General features: G+C 45.4%; 1 protein-coding gene across 3 annotated transcripts in view; it reads right to left on the reverse strand.

Moving 5' to 3' along the window:
- Positions 1–19,296, reverse strand: part of KCNMB2 (potassium calcium-activated channel subfamily M regulatory beta subunit 2) — a 156,765-nt gene that overhangs the window by 10,321 nt on the left and 127,148 nt on the right. For 2 of the 3 annotated variants that reach the window (XM_050902670.1, XM_050902668.1), the window contains 2 exons: positions 7,684–7,794; positions 999–1,169 (listed from right to left, as the gene is read on the reverse strand). In XM_050902670.1, coding sequence (XP_050758627.1) covers positions 999–1,169; positions 7,684–7,739 — 227 coding nt within the window. In that variant the 5' untranslated portion in view covers positions 7,740–7,794. The remainder of the gene's footprint in view (positions 1–998; positions 1,170–7,683; positions 7,795–19,296) is intronic. The other variant, XM_050902669.1, reaches the window with a different exon arrangement.

The raw sequence follows: 19,296 nt of genomic DNA on the forward strand, positions 1-19,296 counted from the left end.
TCACACAGATAAGATGCAAATCAGTACAGTTCATCCTCAGGCATTGCTACATTTTCCTTATCATTGCAGGGTCAAGAAGGAATATTTTCCTATAGGTGCACCAATATAATCGAGATGTTCACACCAGTTAACTGTAGGCACTTATTGTACATGCCTGAAGAAGAAGGCTGTGGTGGATAAGCCAAAACATGCCAGGTATTGGCCACTGCCTCAGGGTGGTTTTGGGCATGACAGACTAATGTTTTGATCCCCAGTTACACATTTTTCATTCTCCTAACTCCACTGATCAGGGCAGAAGAAACATTGCTGACAGTCTTATTACAGTCTGGGCTGGATTTTAAATAGGGCTGGTGCTTGAAAACTGATTTCAAATGAATCACAGGCCAAACTTTCTGCTCTGTGGCAGAGAAGGAAGCCAGAGAAGGCCTCAGAAAAATTAAGTGCAGTGCAGTAATGATGAAAGATGATCTTTCACTTTCAGCAAATTACTATTTTTCAGGAGGATTTCACTTGTTAAAATGAAAGTAATAACCTACATGGGAAACTACATGCTACAAAGCAGCTCAATTTCTTTCCCAAATTAATCCTCCATTCTTCATTTGAAAGTGTGTTGTTTCTTGAGGCTGCTAAATATTTTTGCTTTTTTCTCCCGAGTTGGGCTTTGCAGCAACAGCCTCTGAGAGGTTTCCAGGGTTCAGCAGACTGCCGACCAGCTGATATGGATATTATACTGGTGTTAAACTGTGGCAAGTCTAAAGCCTGTGGATCAAGATTTCGTCAAACAGGGATCTAATTCTTCCCTCACTTATGCCGGTATTACTCAACTTGCTTTCACTGTAGTTACGCCTAATTTATACCGGGGTAAGGAAGTGCAGAATCAGGCCTCTGATGACCAAAGGAAAAATTATAAAACTTTAATACAAAGAGTCAAAAGAATAAGCCACATGAAGTCAGCTGGAGCAGAGAGTGTGAGATCAGGGTAACCATCATGAAATTACCTTTGCATGTAAGACCGCAGCAGGGTGATTCCCAGGAGGAAGTACATCATGATAGAGCACACCATCATGGCCAGCCCGAGGAGTATGGCCCGGTCTTCTCCGGCTTTTAGGGCTGTGACTGTTTTCCTTTTGTCCAGTAGATCGTGATCCCTGATTTTTTGGTAAATATTTCTGAGATTGAAAATAATACATTCTTATGTGAAGTTCATATTTAATCAATGAAGCCTCTACAGGGTGGGTAGTTCCACCTCCATACCCATCTCATGGGAGAGAAAGGCTTAAGGGTCCTCAGGTGTCCTTTTTCATCGGATTCACTCTGACCTGGTGGAAACTTATTCATCTCCAAAATAAATTACAGCCATCTTTTGAAAAGGTAAAAACCTCTTATAGCAAATATAAAGATTAGACACTTGTGCCAGCTCAGTAAATCCTTCTTTGGTACAGATTCATTGGCTCAGTTGAATTATACCATAGGTGAATTTGACCTGTCAGTGCCGTCTTAGGCCACTAGAAGATGTCTAGGTTTATGAGGTGTCTTTTCTTCAGTTGAATATGGTAAGAGGTCTTATGTCACCATATGTAGAAAATAGCCCGAAGAAAGTCGTCATTAAAATTATCTGAAAGGACAACGTTCTTTTTTGATTCTCTACAGGCTAGTGGTTTGGGTAATTTTCTGCCCTGAGTGTGACTCAAAGCTCATGGAACACTATAGGGATTTTGCAATTGATTTCTGTGGGTTTTTTGATGGCGAGCTTATTTACTTTATTTATAAAATAGCTTTCTGGAAGCCCAGTTACTCATTACAGTGAAAACCCTTGCAGAAAATTATCCACCAGAGCTATTTGTTCTGGGATTAAAAAAAAAGAAGATACAACAAACCATTCCCCCTTCAGCAGAGAGTCCTTTGCATTTTCTAACCGTAAGTCCTTCTTTCATCTCCGAGCTTTTGATGATTCAATGGGTCATGAGGACACAATGGTGAAGAAGGAAATATTTGAGTACATTTCAAACACACTCAAACTTTGTGGGTTTAAAATGTACTTACAGACCTGAGGCTGGTCAAAATCTCCTGTGTTTTCTGTTACGGTTCTTTTGAATCATCCAGGCAGCACCCGAAGCATTGTGAACCGCACACCTCTGAGCCCTGGCACCACCATAACATGGACATAGTAGTACACGTGGAAGAAGTTCCTCTTCTACTGTCTGCAAAATGGCAGGTGAGCAACATCAACATCATTTTGGGCTCTAGCAAACCAACCACTCGTTTAAGCTGAAACCACCAAGTTTCACTCAATCTTGGAAAAAAGCTCTGTGTCACACCAACCATATAACTTACATTCACTAATAAGGACAAAGAAATAGAGTTAAGACAAATGTAAAATCATACGTAAACACAGTAGAAACAAGAAAATAGGTTTAATCATAAACTCCCCGAAACTGGAATTGAATTTGTATTTAGATGATGAGTCATAGTCAGGAAAAGCACATATGGTGTGGGGTTTTATAGCAAAAATCTTGCTTAGGTGGTACGGCATTCAATAGTCTCCTGTACCTAAGACCCCTTGAGGTTTCTTCATCCAACTGTAATTTACATCTTTAGATATCCATGGTTTCTCTTCAAAACCATCCTTTAAATCTTGTCAGTGTTTTCCTAGTTGGAAATGAAATGGTAATTCAGCCTGTCAGAATTTTCTCTGGTGTTGGGGAGAAAAAATATATTGTGAACTGGCAGATGCAATTGCCTTCAAAGAAGTAATGTAGAGTAATAATCTAATGTTACTTTTCTATTATTATTTATCAAACTGTATTTAACTCTGAGAGCTGCTCTTAGGATTTGCACTGCTCCCAAATGGAAGCAGGCAGGAAGGCAGAGATTGTCATGCAGTTCCAGCACATTAACCGATCACACAGCATAACTTATGTCAGCGCGTAGACATAAAACAGACACAGTGCAATCGCTCACTAATGTCATCAGAGCAGCTAGGACATAAAAGAGATACAAATGGACAATTTAAAAACAAATAGCTAATTGAGAATGGTTACAAATACTTCCCATGTGGCCTTGAGCCAAGAAACGTGCAATGAGAGGTAAAAAAAGGATGGGCTGAAGGGTATGTTGTAGAAATGATCTATATCTGGCAGGTGACTGGCAAAGGGGACGGTGAGTGGTGACCGCCTGCCAGGCTGATCTCCCACGCTCGCCTGCCATAGAAAATAAAGCTAAATAAAGCTTTGCCTTGGGGGTCATGCTCGGAGCAGTAGTTCGGTTGCTCTTTTGCAAATATTTATTATTCAAAGCCCTGAACAACAGAAAAGCGGTAGCCTGGCGCACCTTACTGAGGGCTTTTTTCTCCTGAATCCCTGCCAGGAGTCAGTCTGGTAACACACGCCGAGGTGTGCGGTGGCGTGGCACGTGCCAGCGCGTGATGCACCGGTCCTGATGCAGCCCAGAAGACACGCTGAGTAACTGTCCCTCCTCCTCCTCCCTGCTCGTGCCTGTGCCGGGGAGGTGCCAATTTTCTCTGTGTGATACTGGGAACATCTGCCATTACCAGACTTCACATTTTTGCCCCTGAGAGCCCTGGTTTTGGGGGACATGATATGTTGTGCAGAATACTTTGCCACTAACAGAGCAGCCTCGGCATCTCCTTAGCTGGAGCGGCAGCGGTGGGCTGCACACATGTGTGTGCTGCTCCGTGGGGGGGATTTTGTGTACGTGTGAACTTTTGGCACAGCCTGGGGACCTCTTTCTGCTTGGTGAGCTGCTGGAGTGCCATGCTTAGCTGGCTGATTTTGGATCCCAGGGCTGCACAGCCACAATTAGCTGACTGCTGCGGTGTGTTTAAGTACATATCACTGCTTCCCAGACACTACTCATCCAGGTGACTCCATCTAATACTTGTGATTACCTGTGATAACTCCCCAAATACGACACCGAGGGGGGCTGTTTGTTTTTAAAGAAGTCCCAGCTGTCAGAACATGGGGTCTCTCCACCCTGTGCAAAGACATTTAATTAGAAAGCAAGCCTCCAAGGACAAAAGGTCTTTGCTCCCGTGATCATTTCCAAACTGAAGTTCTCCCCTGCTACATCTCCACGTTCCTTTTGCCAAATTGCTCAGAGGATACAGGCTGGCTGCCCTACTCGGGCTCAGCTGCCAGAGAGGAAATCTCGGCTGCGACTGTGCCTGCTGGGGACAGAGCAGAGATTTCCCTCTCCATATCTCTCTGCACAGCAGCAGTGCGGGGATCCCTCTGCAATGTGATCAGCAGCTCCTTACGTGATGTCCAGAGGAAGGACCTGTGTGATAAAATTATGCAGCCCAGGCTATGTTAGCCTGAACACAAGACAGCCAAGGAGAGTTATAATGCTGGTCTGAGCCTACCGGCCTTAATAAAGAAGTTCTACCTCTTCTGTAGTTGCCCATATTTGCTGCAGCCAAGACCTTTATTTGCCATCATGAGGTGCATCACCTTTTAGCACTCGCTTATGTGAAGGATGAGGCATACCAACTTGCTCTGTGCTCTGCTGGCACAGGACTGCTCCACAGCTCCGGGGATGTGATTAATTTATTGGTATGCATTAGGAATGGTCCTGTATGCAAACAGTTTGCAACTGGGCACTGCCACGTAGAGCAGGAGAGGCTAAAGTAATGCTTTTTCTGACCTAGTACAGCAGTTCTTATTTCACTCCAGAATGGGTAGATCTAGGAGCTCTGCAAAGAGGGTCAGCTCTCCTCACTGGAAATCTAGAATAACCAGGCACCTGACATTAATTTTTTATTTTTTTTTAATAAACACAAATTACCTACCCTCAAATTCCTTCCCTTGCAAATCGACCATGGTGTGGTGCTGAGGGACATGTTGCCTTCTCCGGCACTGCGCGGTCATGGGGCTTGTCAGACGGGGATACCTGCCTGCCTGAATTATTCAGAGTGACTTTGAATTCACATTCATTTCTCTGATACCACAGTTGTTATGCAGATGTCACTCAAATTACCTCGTGTTGAGGTGTTTACTGATATCAGAAATCCTTGAATGCAAGGGTCAAAAAACCCTCCTGTATCTTATCTGCAGAATTCCCAATGCTCAGGGACTTTTCTGCTCAGAAGCCAATTTCTTTACATTTTTCTTTACAGAGTCTATTTAGCTGCATCAGTTTTTGTTATTAGAGCTATGGCAACAGGAAATCTCTCCGGAGCTCTTGCAAAAGTCTCAGTGATGGTTGTAGAACGGTTCCTATCGATATGGATAGGTTTCGTTCACTCAATTCCTTCCCTCTTCCCCACCAAACTGGACCAAACTGAACCAAACCAAACCAAACCAAACCAAACCAGTGCTTTGGTTTTCCAAGCTTACAATGTTGTGGAAAACCTAATTGACAGCTGAGAAAGAACGAGGGCTTGACTAGGTTTCCAAAGCATAAAAAGTGGCAGCTGGGGAACAGTGGATGTCTAAACCAGCAATGAAATACATACATTTTGGGCTTGATCCTGCAAAAAGAGATGCCTGAGAGATACCTTCCACCCAGGAGCAGGTGATTCCTCCACAACAAGTGACCCATTGCTGCACAGGTTATTATTATGGTGCAATCCCTCAAAAGTCTGTGGTTGGAGCATGTGTTAGGTGACCAGTTTGCTGCTCCACATGACAATCTTCCTGTCTGAAGTTTAAAGAACAAAAATTCCTAGGAAAGGGTTATTTAGGGGAAGTAATTTCTCTAAAATGCACTGCCTGTTTGATATAGTGATGCTGCTTGTGACCTTACAAGTGCTAAAATCACTGCCAGACGCTGGTGGATGAGTTTCTCTCACTAGCAACACTTGCTCTGTGTTCACACCTGTCTTCTGCAGTCCTGAGGCTGCGGTCAGGACTCTCCTATTTCCATTTTCTCTTCCTCCCTTTCCCTCCTGCATTTTATTAATCACTCACAGGGTATGAACAATTCCTTCTGTACAGCTCTACAGGACCACCTGGGAAATGAACCCACCCGAAGCCTTGAAAAGGCACCTGAAATTATCACGGCTGACGTGTAAGTATAGAGATACTGCTCCCTACCTCCCTATTTCTGCAGGCAGGCAAGGGCGAGCTCTGCCCAGGGTTTAAGCTGACCAGACACTGGTGAGTCCTGTTTAGCACAGCGCTCAGCCCAAGTTAATAAGTCCCAGTGAAAGGCATGGTGTGAGTTGAAGGCCATGTTAATCAGGAGCACATGGCTTCCAGCCAGCCCAACGTGTGGGCAGATATCTCCTCCAAATGTCTAACCTTGGACTATCCTGTCCGTGACAGTGTTTTAACACAGAAGACCATTAGCCTGGGGAAAATTCAGTTAAAGAGGAGACTTGCAGAAGTACATGAGGCAGTTAGATAACCAGCTCCAACTGAAAGTCCATGGAAACCTGCTGCCAAGCTGGCCTTTGTGGCTTCAAAATATCTGTTTGGGATAGGATTATCAAAAGAGCTGAACACCTATGCAGCCTTTGCGGAGAAGTTCAGCAAATGGGCCAATTCTCCAAAGAAACTTGGCGTCCTGAGAGCAGCTCTGCTGCCTGAACTCATGAGTGCATTTTCCCCAGCAGATGCCAGCAGTAATGTCTCATTAGAATAACTGAAGAGTGTGTTTTGCTAATTGGCACTGTAGATACATTGACCTCTGTTTTTGTTTCACCAGAGTCTGATTTTTTGTGATTACATTTAATAGTGACTGCAAGAGGAACTGAAGGAGAGGAGGCAAGGGAGGGAAGGGGGAAAGGAAAGAAAAGAAAGGGAAACGTGTTCGGTTGTGACAAGACAAGCTGTCCAGCAAATCTCCCTTCAAAGGAGAGAGATTTTGGAAGGATGAGCCTGAGCATTACTGAGAATTGTTCTTTCATCAGTGATATTTAACTTCTTTCATTCCCAACTGAGTGCTGTCTTTGTCTGTGGACTTAAAACCTCTCCTTCCCTTTCCTTCTCTTCTGTGTAATTCCCTGCTCCCCTGGGAGATCCAGTAACTCATTTATTCCTCTCTCTCCTTCAGCCTGTTCCCTCCAGCAACACAACTTAAATGGGCTGGTGGGCTACCAGATCCCTTTCAAGCTGCTTGTCATCCCCCAGACACTGTGTAATGTATTGCGCACATGCTCGTCCTCACACACGCATGCATATAAACAGAAAACATCTCTGACAGCTGGATGCATCATCCATATGTGTAAAAGTTATATAGGGCAATGATCTGGCTGGGGGAGAGGAGGCGTTGTGTGTATGTTGTTTGGATGGGGGTGCAGGAGCGGTGTGGGTTGATGGCTGGAACCAGGACACCTGCAAAAGGCATAAAGGCTTCACAGGGTTTGGAGATGGGGCTGGAAACCTGTGGCTGGGGATTAGTGTGCTTTTAAATGTGCAATGTGTGTGTGCTGACCTCAGAGATGGTCATGGTGTGCTGCTGATGTCCTGGGAACAAGCAGGACTTTGGCCATGGCTCTGGCATTGTCCCTGCACTCTGTTTTGGCTTGGCACGTTAACCCTGGCACTCGTCGCTGGTCCTGTTGTCGGTGGAGCAGTAGGTGGGGGGGGAGCGGTGAGAGGCAAGGGGCGGACACCCTTTGCATCCCTCCTACTTCTCCAGTGCTGCCACTGAAGAGAAGCCACAGGCCACACTCCTAAAGATTCAAACCCGTAAGAGACAATCAGCGTAGATGCCGTTTACCTTTTCTCATCATGTCTGTAAGACGTAGAGCTCCGGCCACTGGTCCAAATAAACATTTTAGAGGGTTGCCCAGTGTTGGCTTTGCTCGCTGCAGTGGGACGATGGAAGGACCTGGGGGAAGAGGGATAATTTTTGTCACTGCCCATCCAATGTGGCAGACCACATTATATCCAGCGTGCCAAATCCCCTGTGGCCATGCCCAGTGTGCTCTGAAGATGGACCATTTGTTAACTCAAGGTGAGATGTAAAATAATGGGGATGACAGATCAGCGTGTGGGAATGAAGGATAAATCTCGTTAGCCCCACTGGTAAAATGTGATCCTGGCTAATCAGGCTTAGCTATGCTCCACACTGCAAAGGATTTGCACCATGGACAAGAAATCATGGGTAGTTTAAGAAAAGGTAATAGCTGCATCTGGTGTTCTTACGGCAGTATTTTTGGGGGACAAAGGGGCTATTGTTTAAGCACATACACATTCATTACAGTTTTTTGGTTGTACTGCAGCTCTCAGTAAGGTGAGGCTCTCAAGGAAGGTGTCTGAATGAGGCACAAGTATGAGACGTAAATGCAGCATTTTGTGGAAATGTAACTGATGTGACAAAGATTTCTTTTCCCACGGAGAAATTACTGTCCCAACGCCATTTGGCCAGACCAGTTAGATTCCTGCCCAGGGGCTTGTTTGTTTCAGAGCAGGGTATGAGACTTGCAACCTTCTCTCAGGCCTTCAGGGTCTTCTGAAGAGGGGAAAAGTCACAGGGGCTTCATTTTAAGGACTGAATTTGAACCCTGTACTTCAATTAGATCTCATAGAATCAGAAATACAGATTTGAAAGGATGTCTAGAAGCGTTGCTGCTCTCTTGCCCTGATTCAAGGCACATTCGCTATATCTATGTCATTCCCAGCAGATTTTGGTTACCCTAGATCAACTGAATGTGAACAACCATCTTTCCAGATGGTAACTTCATTGCCAGGCTGGAAGCATAGGCTGTATTAGACCTGCTAGTGGGGCTACAGCTCCCCTCGTAGCTCCTCCTAATCTGCTCCTGGTTTCAGTGAGGCTCAGTTAAAATCTCGATCTCTGAGAATTGGGCCCTTCCTGGTGAGGGCTGTATTTTGCATTATTTCATGGCACAGCACTTTGTGCTTTTACTGCATTCAGAGAAAGGCTTAAGAAAAAAAAGAAATATTCCAGATACCAAATACTTTAATGCCGAAGTTTTTCTTACACTAGGGGCCATTCTTCAGCTCACTGAAAAATAAACCTGACTGTTGATGCTGTTAGCAGAGAAGGCACATGAATTCCTCAGTGCTCCTCGTCTGGAAAAGTCTGTAATGTCACTATCTACATAATCATGCAAAGGGCTAATTTCAATATTTGCATAGTGGTGAACCTGGGATAATACTTAAATCCTGTAGAGGTGGCTGCAGGGGAAGACTGACATGGATGGGAGCCAAAATCCATCTGTATGCAGACAGGCTGATGGGTGCCAAGGGACTGGGCTCTCCACCTAGAATCAGCCCAGAGCCCCACCACGGGCTCCATGATGCAGACCCGGGCCAGACTCACAGCCCGGTTGGGCAGCTGGCTGGGCAAACTGGCCAAACTGGTGACCCTGTCACCTCCTCCCTGCTGGGATCCTGCTGCCATGCTCAGAGATGCTGGCTCGGGACTGGGACTTGCAGGCAGGGACCTTGCTTGAAATAAGAGATGGTAGTATTTGATGAAGATTTGTGCTGCATTCATGCACAGCAAATTGGACAAGAAGGCGGTCCAAAAGGAGAAGAATCTCCCCCAGCCCTTTCCCTGACTTTGTGGTCATCACTGCATCTCTGAGAGCCAAAAAAGACTCTTTTCTTTCCTTACAACCTCTGTAGTTAAGTATTGGGGAATAAACAATAAGACGAGGCACTTCCTCCCTGAAATAACTATAGTTTAGAAGGTGAAATAGCATCTGCCAGGATCTAATCAATATAGCCACCAACTAAGAAGTATTTTTATAGTGATATTGGCCAGAAATTTGGGTTGCAGGACCTTGGATCTAATCCTCACTCTGGTATGTAAGATTACACCCACACTACCTCAGACAGCACAACAGCGACCGCCAAGCGTGCACTGAACGAGCTGGTATTTCTGCATTGAGCAATGCAGGAGGGCTCAGAGCAACCACCCAAGGGCCTGGAGGCCACAGAAGATGTTGGACTGAGACCTGTCCCAGGCTGAGTCCCTTAATGCTGGAAAATAAAATTATATATTTGCCACTGCACTCTTTAGGATGTCACACATGAGCTGCACGACAGGGAAGCCTGGCTGGCTGTGCTGCCACAGCCTGAGTGGTCGCAGAGCCGTCAGGAGATGGTGGTGAATGCTATTAGAGAGTCTGTTCTTAATTAAGCAAAACTTGGGCATACATTAGAGGTGATCAGCAGCTTCTGCCGCCTGTCTGAGTCTACAGGCACACCTGGGCAGGACTGCCTGGGCAGGGAGGCAAATTTGCAAGCTCTAGACCAAATTGCATGAGTACTGCCGGGGCGAGAGCTGGGCAAGAGGGGTCTGTCCCACCGAGAGGATACCAGAGGAGGAAAAGGGGTATCTCTATTCCCACCAAAGTCAGAGTGATTTCAGATTCCTGTATAGTGCCAGTCCCTGGAGCAGTCCATATGTGATAGCATTAATGCTGCCTGCTTCATTAGTTGGGCAATCCAAGCTAACCATCACTGTTTAACACACAATTGCACACCTAATTTTGTGTAAAATTGTGACACTGATGACATCACAGCAGCCACTCCAGAAGTCAGATGTAAGCAACTAAAGTCCATGGTTCCTTTAGGCAGGGGTTAGCTGTAAGGTAAGAGCCTTTTGTGGAACAGTAATGATACAAACTCCCCAAGACCCCCCTATGAAGGCCTTTGGAGGACTTGTAACCTAGAACAGTTACAACCTACACGACCATATCCTACCCCACCAGGTCAGTTAGCGAACTTCCATGCCTTTCTCCTCCCTTGAGTTAATCTCAAGGCAGGACTGTGAACCCCGTTCCTTCCCTGTCCCCTCTCTCTTTTCTGAGAAAACAAGTAGCATGGGGGTTTTTTTTGCCCATTGCCTCCTGAGTCAGCTGCTGGCAATGTATTTTTGTCATGCAACAAGTAATCAGCCTGTGAAACTCATTACTGCATGATGTCAGCCTAGCATTTAGAGTAAAAGTGGATTGTTCTATTGCTTGAACAGACAGAGCACCTAAAGTCATGACAACCTGTTAAAAACAGTTTAGAAGAGGTGCTTCAAGCTGCTTTTTGACTATCAGGAGTCTGTAGGGGATATTCCTATAGGGCAGGTTACCAGCAAACTGCTGTACTTGGTGTGACTTTTGCTAGAGTCAGGACGCTGGGTTGGGCTCTGGGCTTTCTGCTTGACTTTGCCTGAACATCGCTGTCTCCTTCATTATTTACCCAGCGTGGCATCAACACAGTTGTCTCTTGGCACAGTTGCCACAGACGCAGGCAAGGAGGCCAAGCTTTGCTTTTTACAAAACACTCCTTGTTCTTCGCATTTGGGTCTGTTCTGAATAAATGCACAATGTTTAAGAGAGAAATGCAGAGTAAAAAGTGTACAATCTCCTATGAATACAGGTACGCCTGTGCCCGGGGCCCTTCACTGCTCTGCACTGGTCGGGGAGCAGCCCTAAGGGCCCGTGATACTGACACAGTGGGTCTGCCCAGGGCTGACCCATTCCTCCCGTCTTCCTCTGTTCTCATCCTCCTTTTGAACATTATCTTCTGGTGAATTTTATGGAACTCACTAGAAAACCTGAGAAGGTTTCCACTTTTTTAGCCATTGCAAGATGAAGACTTGAGATAGTTCTTATAAGGTTAGAACTACTCTGCCCCATCCTAAGGAGTATCAACACATCCACCCAACAGCAATCACCGGAGAGAGGACTGCAGTGTGAAGAAAATATGCTGGGGCAGCATTTGCTTCAAATTTCTCTGAAAAAGAAGTAATTCTGAGGGTGAATCTCAAAATCCCTTAGCTGGTACGTTGGGAACTATATTACGCACTCTGTTGTCCTCACTTTCACCCTGGGCTGGCTGCTTTCCTTCCTCAGGCTTCAGTTTATGTCACGATTGGTATGAAATGTCCCTTACCTCTACGTCACCACATCTGTGAAGAGCCAAAGAGGGATATTGCAGACCACGTTTTTAGATGGAAAGCTGGGTTTTATATGTGTGTTTATTTGTAATTGCCTCTGTCTATGTTTATGTTAATCATAGGGTTTCTGAGACCTTGGAGAACCATTTATGGCACCAAACTAATGAGCTTTGCTCCCCTTATGGCATTTCATTTCCTGGGCAATGTGTCCACTGTAAAAAGAGAAGCACTTGCATTAATTTTGCCTCATAAAAGACACCCTGAGTCATCAAAAGACAACAAAAGCTAAACATTCACCTAAAGATATAATCACTGACCTCTTAAGCTTTGTCTGAATACACCCATGTCCTGCACTGTCCACGCTGCTCTGGATGCTTCTTTCCAATATTTCCCAGCCAGAGGATTCATTTGAACCCCGAGGCAGTTCCCTGTGAGCCCTGAAGTTTTCCTGCTAGTCCACATGTTAACCTCTCCTTGTGCCACAACACGGCAGTCAGTGCCATTTCTTGGACAGACAGGGCGGCTGCTATTGAGCGATGGGAGATACTTGGTGTCTATCATGGCTGGAGAGACTTTTTTTGTGCTGGTCCCACCCACCACTGCCCATGGGAAAAGGAAGAGGCTGAAACCAGGCATCAGATACAACCTGCAAGGGGATGGTGGTTCACTTTGAGGTGAATTTACTGAATATGGACAGTTCATCTTTATGCCTCAATATGTCTTACTCATGCCTATGTCTGATGATAGTATGTTTTCCTACGGCTTTGCAGAGCGAAAAAACAGGGAGAAGTATTGTGTGATGAAGGACGGGAGAATAAATAAAATGGCCTGTTGAATTTCTGATGTAAAGTGTAGCCTGACTGCCGAGTAGTCTGGCGTTCAGGTGCCTTCGTGTGTGGAAGAGTTTCCCAGGCAGAGTGGTAGAGGTAACTACTATGTCAAGATGCTTCTATCTGATTCAGGATACGATCCAGGGGAGTTTTCTAGCCCTGGTATTGAAAGAATGTAAGAGCTGGACCCACGATTAAAACCAATGCCTGAAATGTCTGACTCCCAAGTACGGTCCATGGCAACATGAAGAGGTGGATGGAAGCAGGGCTACACCAGGGAGAGGGTGAGGAGAAACCCAGCTGGGTGGTAAAAACTGAGCAGGTGTCTGCCTGGGGTATCTAAGCGAGTCCCACTGTGGCTGTGGCCATGGCCGTGGTGTGACATGAAAGCCCCAATATGCATGTACCAAGGGAGGTCTCACACACTAGCACTGAAGATGCAAACCAGAAACCAGGTGAACACCTAGCTGGCAATTCCCCTGTTCTGACACAATTCAGAGGGCAGTGATTCTTGTGTAGTCAAAATATGTTTTCTCTGCAGATCTCCATCTGAGCACAGTATCTGCTTGCCCTAATCCCGCTTGTCTGCGGCCATAACAGAAGAGCAGCAAGCATGGACCAAGAACAACAGCAATAAGCTGACTCATAAAAGAAATGCATCTGCATTAGTAGAAGACAGTTACCACTTAGGGAACATTTAATGCTGTGGCAGGAGCAACACTAAATTGTGAAGCAGCAACAGCAATATCAAATGGTGTATTTCTGCCTCGTGACTGGACTTTGCTGTACCGCAAGCTAATGGGCACGGTGCAGGACAGAGTGACATAAGTAACTGTTCTCGTTGGAGCATCTCAGGAGCTCCGGCTGTACTAACTGACTAATCCAACTGGCAGATGACTTTGAATTTGGGGTTCCTCATTATGGCAAGGGGAAAATGGACAATGGGCAGCTGGTGTTAATGTACTGACAAGAATTTAGGAAGATTGATGGCTAATGATGCTTCATTAATGAATTCACCTCTATTTCTGGCCCTTCTCCTAAATCTCCCCAGAGCTCAGAGCTGCGCTCTCCATCTAGTTTTTGAGTTGAATGAGGGAGACACCCTGGACCCAGGGCGGTCTTGCTGGGCTCCCATGGCACAGGCATGTCTAGGACACTCTATGTCCAAAGGAGGAGGAGAACGGGGCTGCCAGTGACAACTGAAGCCATCACATGGGGATGCAGCTTAGCTGTGTGTGGAACACAGCAACATTTGGGTTTGTTTTCAAAGGCAAAATTTCCTTTAACTTCAAGTCATCCGTTATCATTGTTAATTCCCTCTCCCCAGTATATACAGGAGTAAGAGAGATATTCAGAAAGACTGAGGTATCTGTACCTCTTTGCTATATGACAACATGCAATACATTCACACTTCAAAATTAAATATTCCAAAGTAACCTGTAAATCTTCCAGGTTTCCATCTCATGATGTTTTTTTCTCCAGTGCTGGCTTTTTGTGTTTTGAAAAAACTTTTAAGCCTTGCCATTTAATGATGCCTTTCATCCCTAGGCGTCCCCTTTCCCAAGAGCTACCTTCCTAGTACGAGTCTAAGTAGCCCACACAGCACGGCTGTAGACTTTATAGTCTTTATTCTTCCTGATCTTTTTAACTTTAACTTCCTTCTCCACTTTTTCTTTTCTTTTCTTTTCTTTTTTTTTTCCAGTGCCTCTTCCTATACATTACTATCCCCGTGATGACTTGTTTCACTCACCTTGGCCACACTGTGTTAGTCTTAATTATAGTCATTTAGTTGATTGAAACAGCAATTTTTGGAGGAAATTCCTGTGTCCCCAGCTCAGCTACAAAGGAGGGAGCTACTATCTGTCATCGCAAGCAAGAGAGTCCCAACTTCTCTTCTTTGGTGACCTTCTGGCCACCTTGGAGCCGTCTGACACTATGGCCTCAGCTTCCTCATCTGTACAAGGGATATGCTAGCCCCATCACTGTACCTGGCGGAGGACACTTTCAGGCCATCTCCAGGTAGCAGAGCATCTAGTGAAGAGCCAGCCCTTGTTACCATCCTCATGTTTTGGTGCTGGTGAGTTTGCAATCCAAGCACGAGGCAATGCCTCTCTTGGTATGCTGCAGTCACTGGGGATCAACGTTTGTAAGGAACAGCTGAGGATAATTGTCCCCTTTGCCTGTCAGGACTCTGCAAACATTTTTAGCTTTCTGTGCTGAATTTGAATTTACATAGCAAGAGACACACTGGACAAGCACTATATTCATCATCTCAGCTGCTCTCTGGCTTTGGAGAAGGGCACAATCTGCTTGTAAAATGGGCTGGCTTTGGGGGGAGGTGCAGCAGTAGCAAGTGAATGAAGATGCTCTGTGTCTTGCAATCATGCCATGATAAGCCCAGTGGGAAACAGAGAGAGGGTGAGAGAAAGGAGATGAAGTGGAGGCTCACTGCTGCGTTGCTCCTCCACTCCCAGGGCTGGGAGGTGTTTCCAGCTCTAGCTCCACGCTGAAGTCAGTCTCTTTGATGGTCATCAAGAGGGAACGACCTTCTCCCCAGCTGAGATTTTGTGGGTACCCACTTGACCAGATCTTAGAGGAGGTTCTTTTGGATACTACAAAGACTATTTTTGAGAATAATTGGTTGCACAGTGGGAGCTGGACACCTCTGACTATGCTGAAGTGAAGTGGCTTCGACTCATATGTCCCTGCACCACTGTCATCTCAGGGCCCTGGGATTTACATCCCAAACCATGAAGCAACAGAGTGTTGGCGCTGCTCTTTTACAGGTGATGAACAGAGGCACTGAGGCTGCTGAGACTTGGCCAAAGTCTCCCGCAAAGTCTGTGGTGGATATAGTGGAGAAAAGAGCCTAAAAGATGGTGGACAACCACCTTCCACTCAGTGAGGAGGGAGGAGAGCCAAGACACATACAGATTCCCGTGTCAGAAAGCAAAGGCAGAGCCTTGCTTTGGGGAAGTGCCAAGTCCCATCCATGGGGGCATCCCCTCCAGTTCCAGCTTTGTGCAGCTATGCCTCAGGTTTACACCCCTCCAGAGAAGACCTGATCTGAGAAGTACACGGCTTTTAAATATCCCTGAAGAGAGTGTTTCATTTCAGGAAAGCAGTGCTAAAGCCCTGATAGTGTGTTTGCGGGCAGGACCACAGGGAGGGGAAGGGTGATGTGCTGCTGGGGACAGGGAGGGCACTAGCAGCCCTTAGGGAAACCATGAAGGAGAAGCAGATCACACGAGTAACGCGGCTGGAGAGAGAGGTGAGGGCAGAGAAAGATAAACAGATGCAAAGCAGCACCCAGAGGAAAAGCACAGACAGGCAGGGCAGATACGGCAGGAGTGTTTTTTCTCCCACCTAATTCCTTGAGCGGGTCAATCATCTTTTATCTCCTTTGAGTCAGTCCCCATGCCATTGAGAGCACCAGCTGGAACAAAGCAAAGGCAGAGGCGAGCTAAAACTACTGCCCAGTGGGAAGTGAATGCTCTGGCACTATTTATTTTTGAGTCCACATTTGGATTAGCTGTAAAGAGCTGTGTGGATAAGCAAGCAGGCAATTACAGCTGGGACGTGCTGCTCATGAATGGAAACAGCTCCAATCTGCCCAGGACATATTGAAATTCTAATTCAGTTAGATTCCTTTAGTTACAGTGCTTATCACAGACACTAAAAGAGATGAGACTAAAAAATAAATACAACTCTTATGTTGCCTTTGGTCTGCCTTCTCTGCTCCCCTTTCCCCCCTCCCCTCCCCAGTTTTAGCTGTTGTTTGACTTTATTTTCTGTGGCAAAATACAGCAGTCTGCATTTAGTCTGCTTGTTAATTTTTATGAGGATCTAGCAGACTGCAGCTGGCTGAACGTGTGCACTGCTAAAGGGTAGGCAGTCAGCATGAATACTAGACCACTGCTGAGGTTTCACATGTCACATCTTACTAAAGACCGTTACCCAGAGATGTCTGTTATTCCTGCAAAAGTGCAGGTGTGACACTGAGGTGCAGAGCAAGGAGGCGACTTGCACAAGCTCTTCGCTGGCTTCATCCCTGGTTCAGACCAGTGCTCAAGTCCACCAGCCCACACTGCTCCCCCAGTAAGCATGTTGGCTTCCTGCTTTGGGTATTGGTGTAAAGCTACTTCACCATTGCAGGCAACTGCTCTTGCACTGGGTTGTGCAGGTAAGCTAGGAAAAAATCTGATCCAAAACAGTGGCCAGGGAAGAGGACCAGGAGTGCTGGATCAGCCCTGCCAGCGTGACTTGGCACTTCCAGCAAGTTATTTAACTACATGTTGGTTGAGTTTCCCCGGCTGTCAACGAAAGATGTTGTATTAAACCTGCTGGCATATGCAAGGAACAGTTAGTTGAGATCTAAATGTCTGAGATCGCCAGATGGGAGGAATGAGAGGAGTGTGAGCTTGGGTCTTCCACTGCCTGGCAGCCGTGTTTCCCTCATGACCAGTCTCTTGGATCTGCTGGAGGACCTCTGAATGCAGAGGGATGTCTACAGAAGGTTGTGAATAGTACTGACCACATCAGCTCAGAAATCTGGTTATGACAGATACTGGGTAGAGATTAATTGCCTCCCTCGAAACTAAGAAATGGGCTTGGTGGGGAAAGATGGATATAACAGCTCCATCCTACCGATATGACCGAGGCAAGGAGTTGTGAAATAAACACCTCTGTGGTAAAAGCAAACACCCAGTTTGGCTCTCATGAGCATCTTTCCTCTTTGTCTTATTACAAAAGGGTAAATTTTGCGGCATAAACACTCTGTGGTGGCTTCTCATCCTTTCAGGACACAGACTTCACCATCTGTAGCCCTCTTAGTTGAATATGATCAATTGTCATGTCAAACTCACAGAATGGAATTTTGTGCCCAAGTGCTGTAGAAAAGCAGTGGATATATTTGTTTCATGCATAAATTTAATGTAATTTTCACAGAATGGAATATTTTAAGTGCCCTTATTGTTTTAAATGCAATTCTGTAGAGGCAGCCGCCTATTGGCTACTGAATCTAAGTTGTGTACAATACGGCTACATCTCCATGGACCTCTGAACTCATGCATGTGCTCCGTGGAGCTCCCTGTTTGCTTTGCCCACAGGTAAGGATCTCCAAGTCACATGTTAGGGACAGAAACCTACTGCCTGATTGGAAAAACAATGGAAAATCCTAATTCCCACAGGGAAGGTGCATGTCCTAGAGAACAGTTTCCAGCGTAAGAAGAAGGAAGCATTTCTAATGGATTCATTCGTAGTTAGGGCACAGATCAAATCCAGCCTGATGAGCAAGACTGGGAGAAAGTTAGAAATTAAGTGGGTTACAATAAGGCAGAGGATTAGAAAGACAGGGAACACAAGATAAAGGATAATAGCGATGTGCACACACAGGAGAGAGCAGGAACGGCTGCATATTGCAGAAAGGTAGTAATGAAATCTACAGAAGTAGTGGTATCAAGTGGATGGGAAATCTGGCAGAGTCAATGAGTCAAATGACTACTGAGACGAGGCTGATGAGCCGGGCTTAGCACAGTGCTGCACCAGTCTATTAGGTCAAAAATCAGTGTAAGCACTAAATCACCTGCTTTGTGGATGAGTTCAGTGCATGATACACTGGACGGTACAGATGCAGGTTTAGCTTTCTTGGAAAACCAATAGCTTGAGAGCTCATGAACGTCTTTATAGATGTGTTCTTGTAATATACTTTTTACCATAAAACCAATTTTTCTTGAGAGTCAGGAAAAAAGATGAGAAAGAACAAAAGTAAAGTCTCTATAAGAGAGAACAGCATATACATGCCCTCTATGCAGTTTTGAACCAACAAAGAGAACAGAATCTCTGTAGTCCTCTGAGGTCAGTGGAGCACTCGAAACAGTGAAGGGGCCATGTCCATGAAACAAAAACCCAATGTATTTTGGTCTCGTAACTGGTCTAGAAATGAAAACAATTGTAGGAGCAGGCACAGGCTCTTCCATTCCTCATATGGCAATAATCTATATTAATTACAGCAAGCGTCCAGCTTCGAACAATGTCACTGCAGTGCTATTACTGTTGAAGAGTATTGAGTTTCCAAGGAGGTGAATGTCTTTTTCTCTCCCTAATCATGATTACTTGGCTTAGTACTTGGGCTAAGCTTTCATTTAACCAAGATAAATGGATATTTCCCAAACCAGCAAGTTAACACTATGCATCACATTATTACTCTCTTCTCAGATTTGTTGCCTTGTGTGCTGTTTTACCCGGCTGCTAAACACAAATAGCAATAAGAATAGGAAGGGGGAGCTGTGCAGGATCCCATATGGATTAAAGATCAAAAAAATAAATAAGTCTGGTTTTGACCCATTACTTCGTCCTATTCTGTGCTAGCATTTTCCCTCAATCAACATAACATAACAACATTATTTTGTCCTATAATTTCCCTTTTTTGAAACATGAGTGCCCACACCACATTTTTGCAGACACTACCAGCCTATCTGACTAATATTTTGTTGCTTTCTATTTGGAATCCCTAGTCATCATTTAAGCTCATGTGCCAATGTTGTAGGTTAACATTCAGAAGAGCAGATGGGGAATTAGAGGCAAAACTTCTGTCAGTGATAACGGGACTTCCACGCTTCATTTCCCCCAGGGC

Source organism: Gymnogyps californianus, chromosome 10, assembly GCF_018139145.2.
Source record: "Gymnogyps californianus isolate 813 chromosome 10, ASM1813914v2, whole genome shotgun sequence".
NCBI classification, from domain to species: Eukaryota; Metazoa; Chordata; class Aves; order Accipitriformes; family Cathartidae; genus Gymnogyps; species Gymnogyps californianus.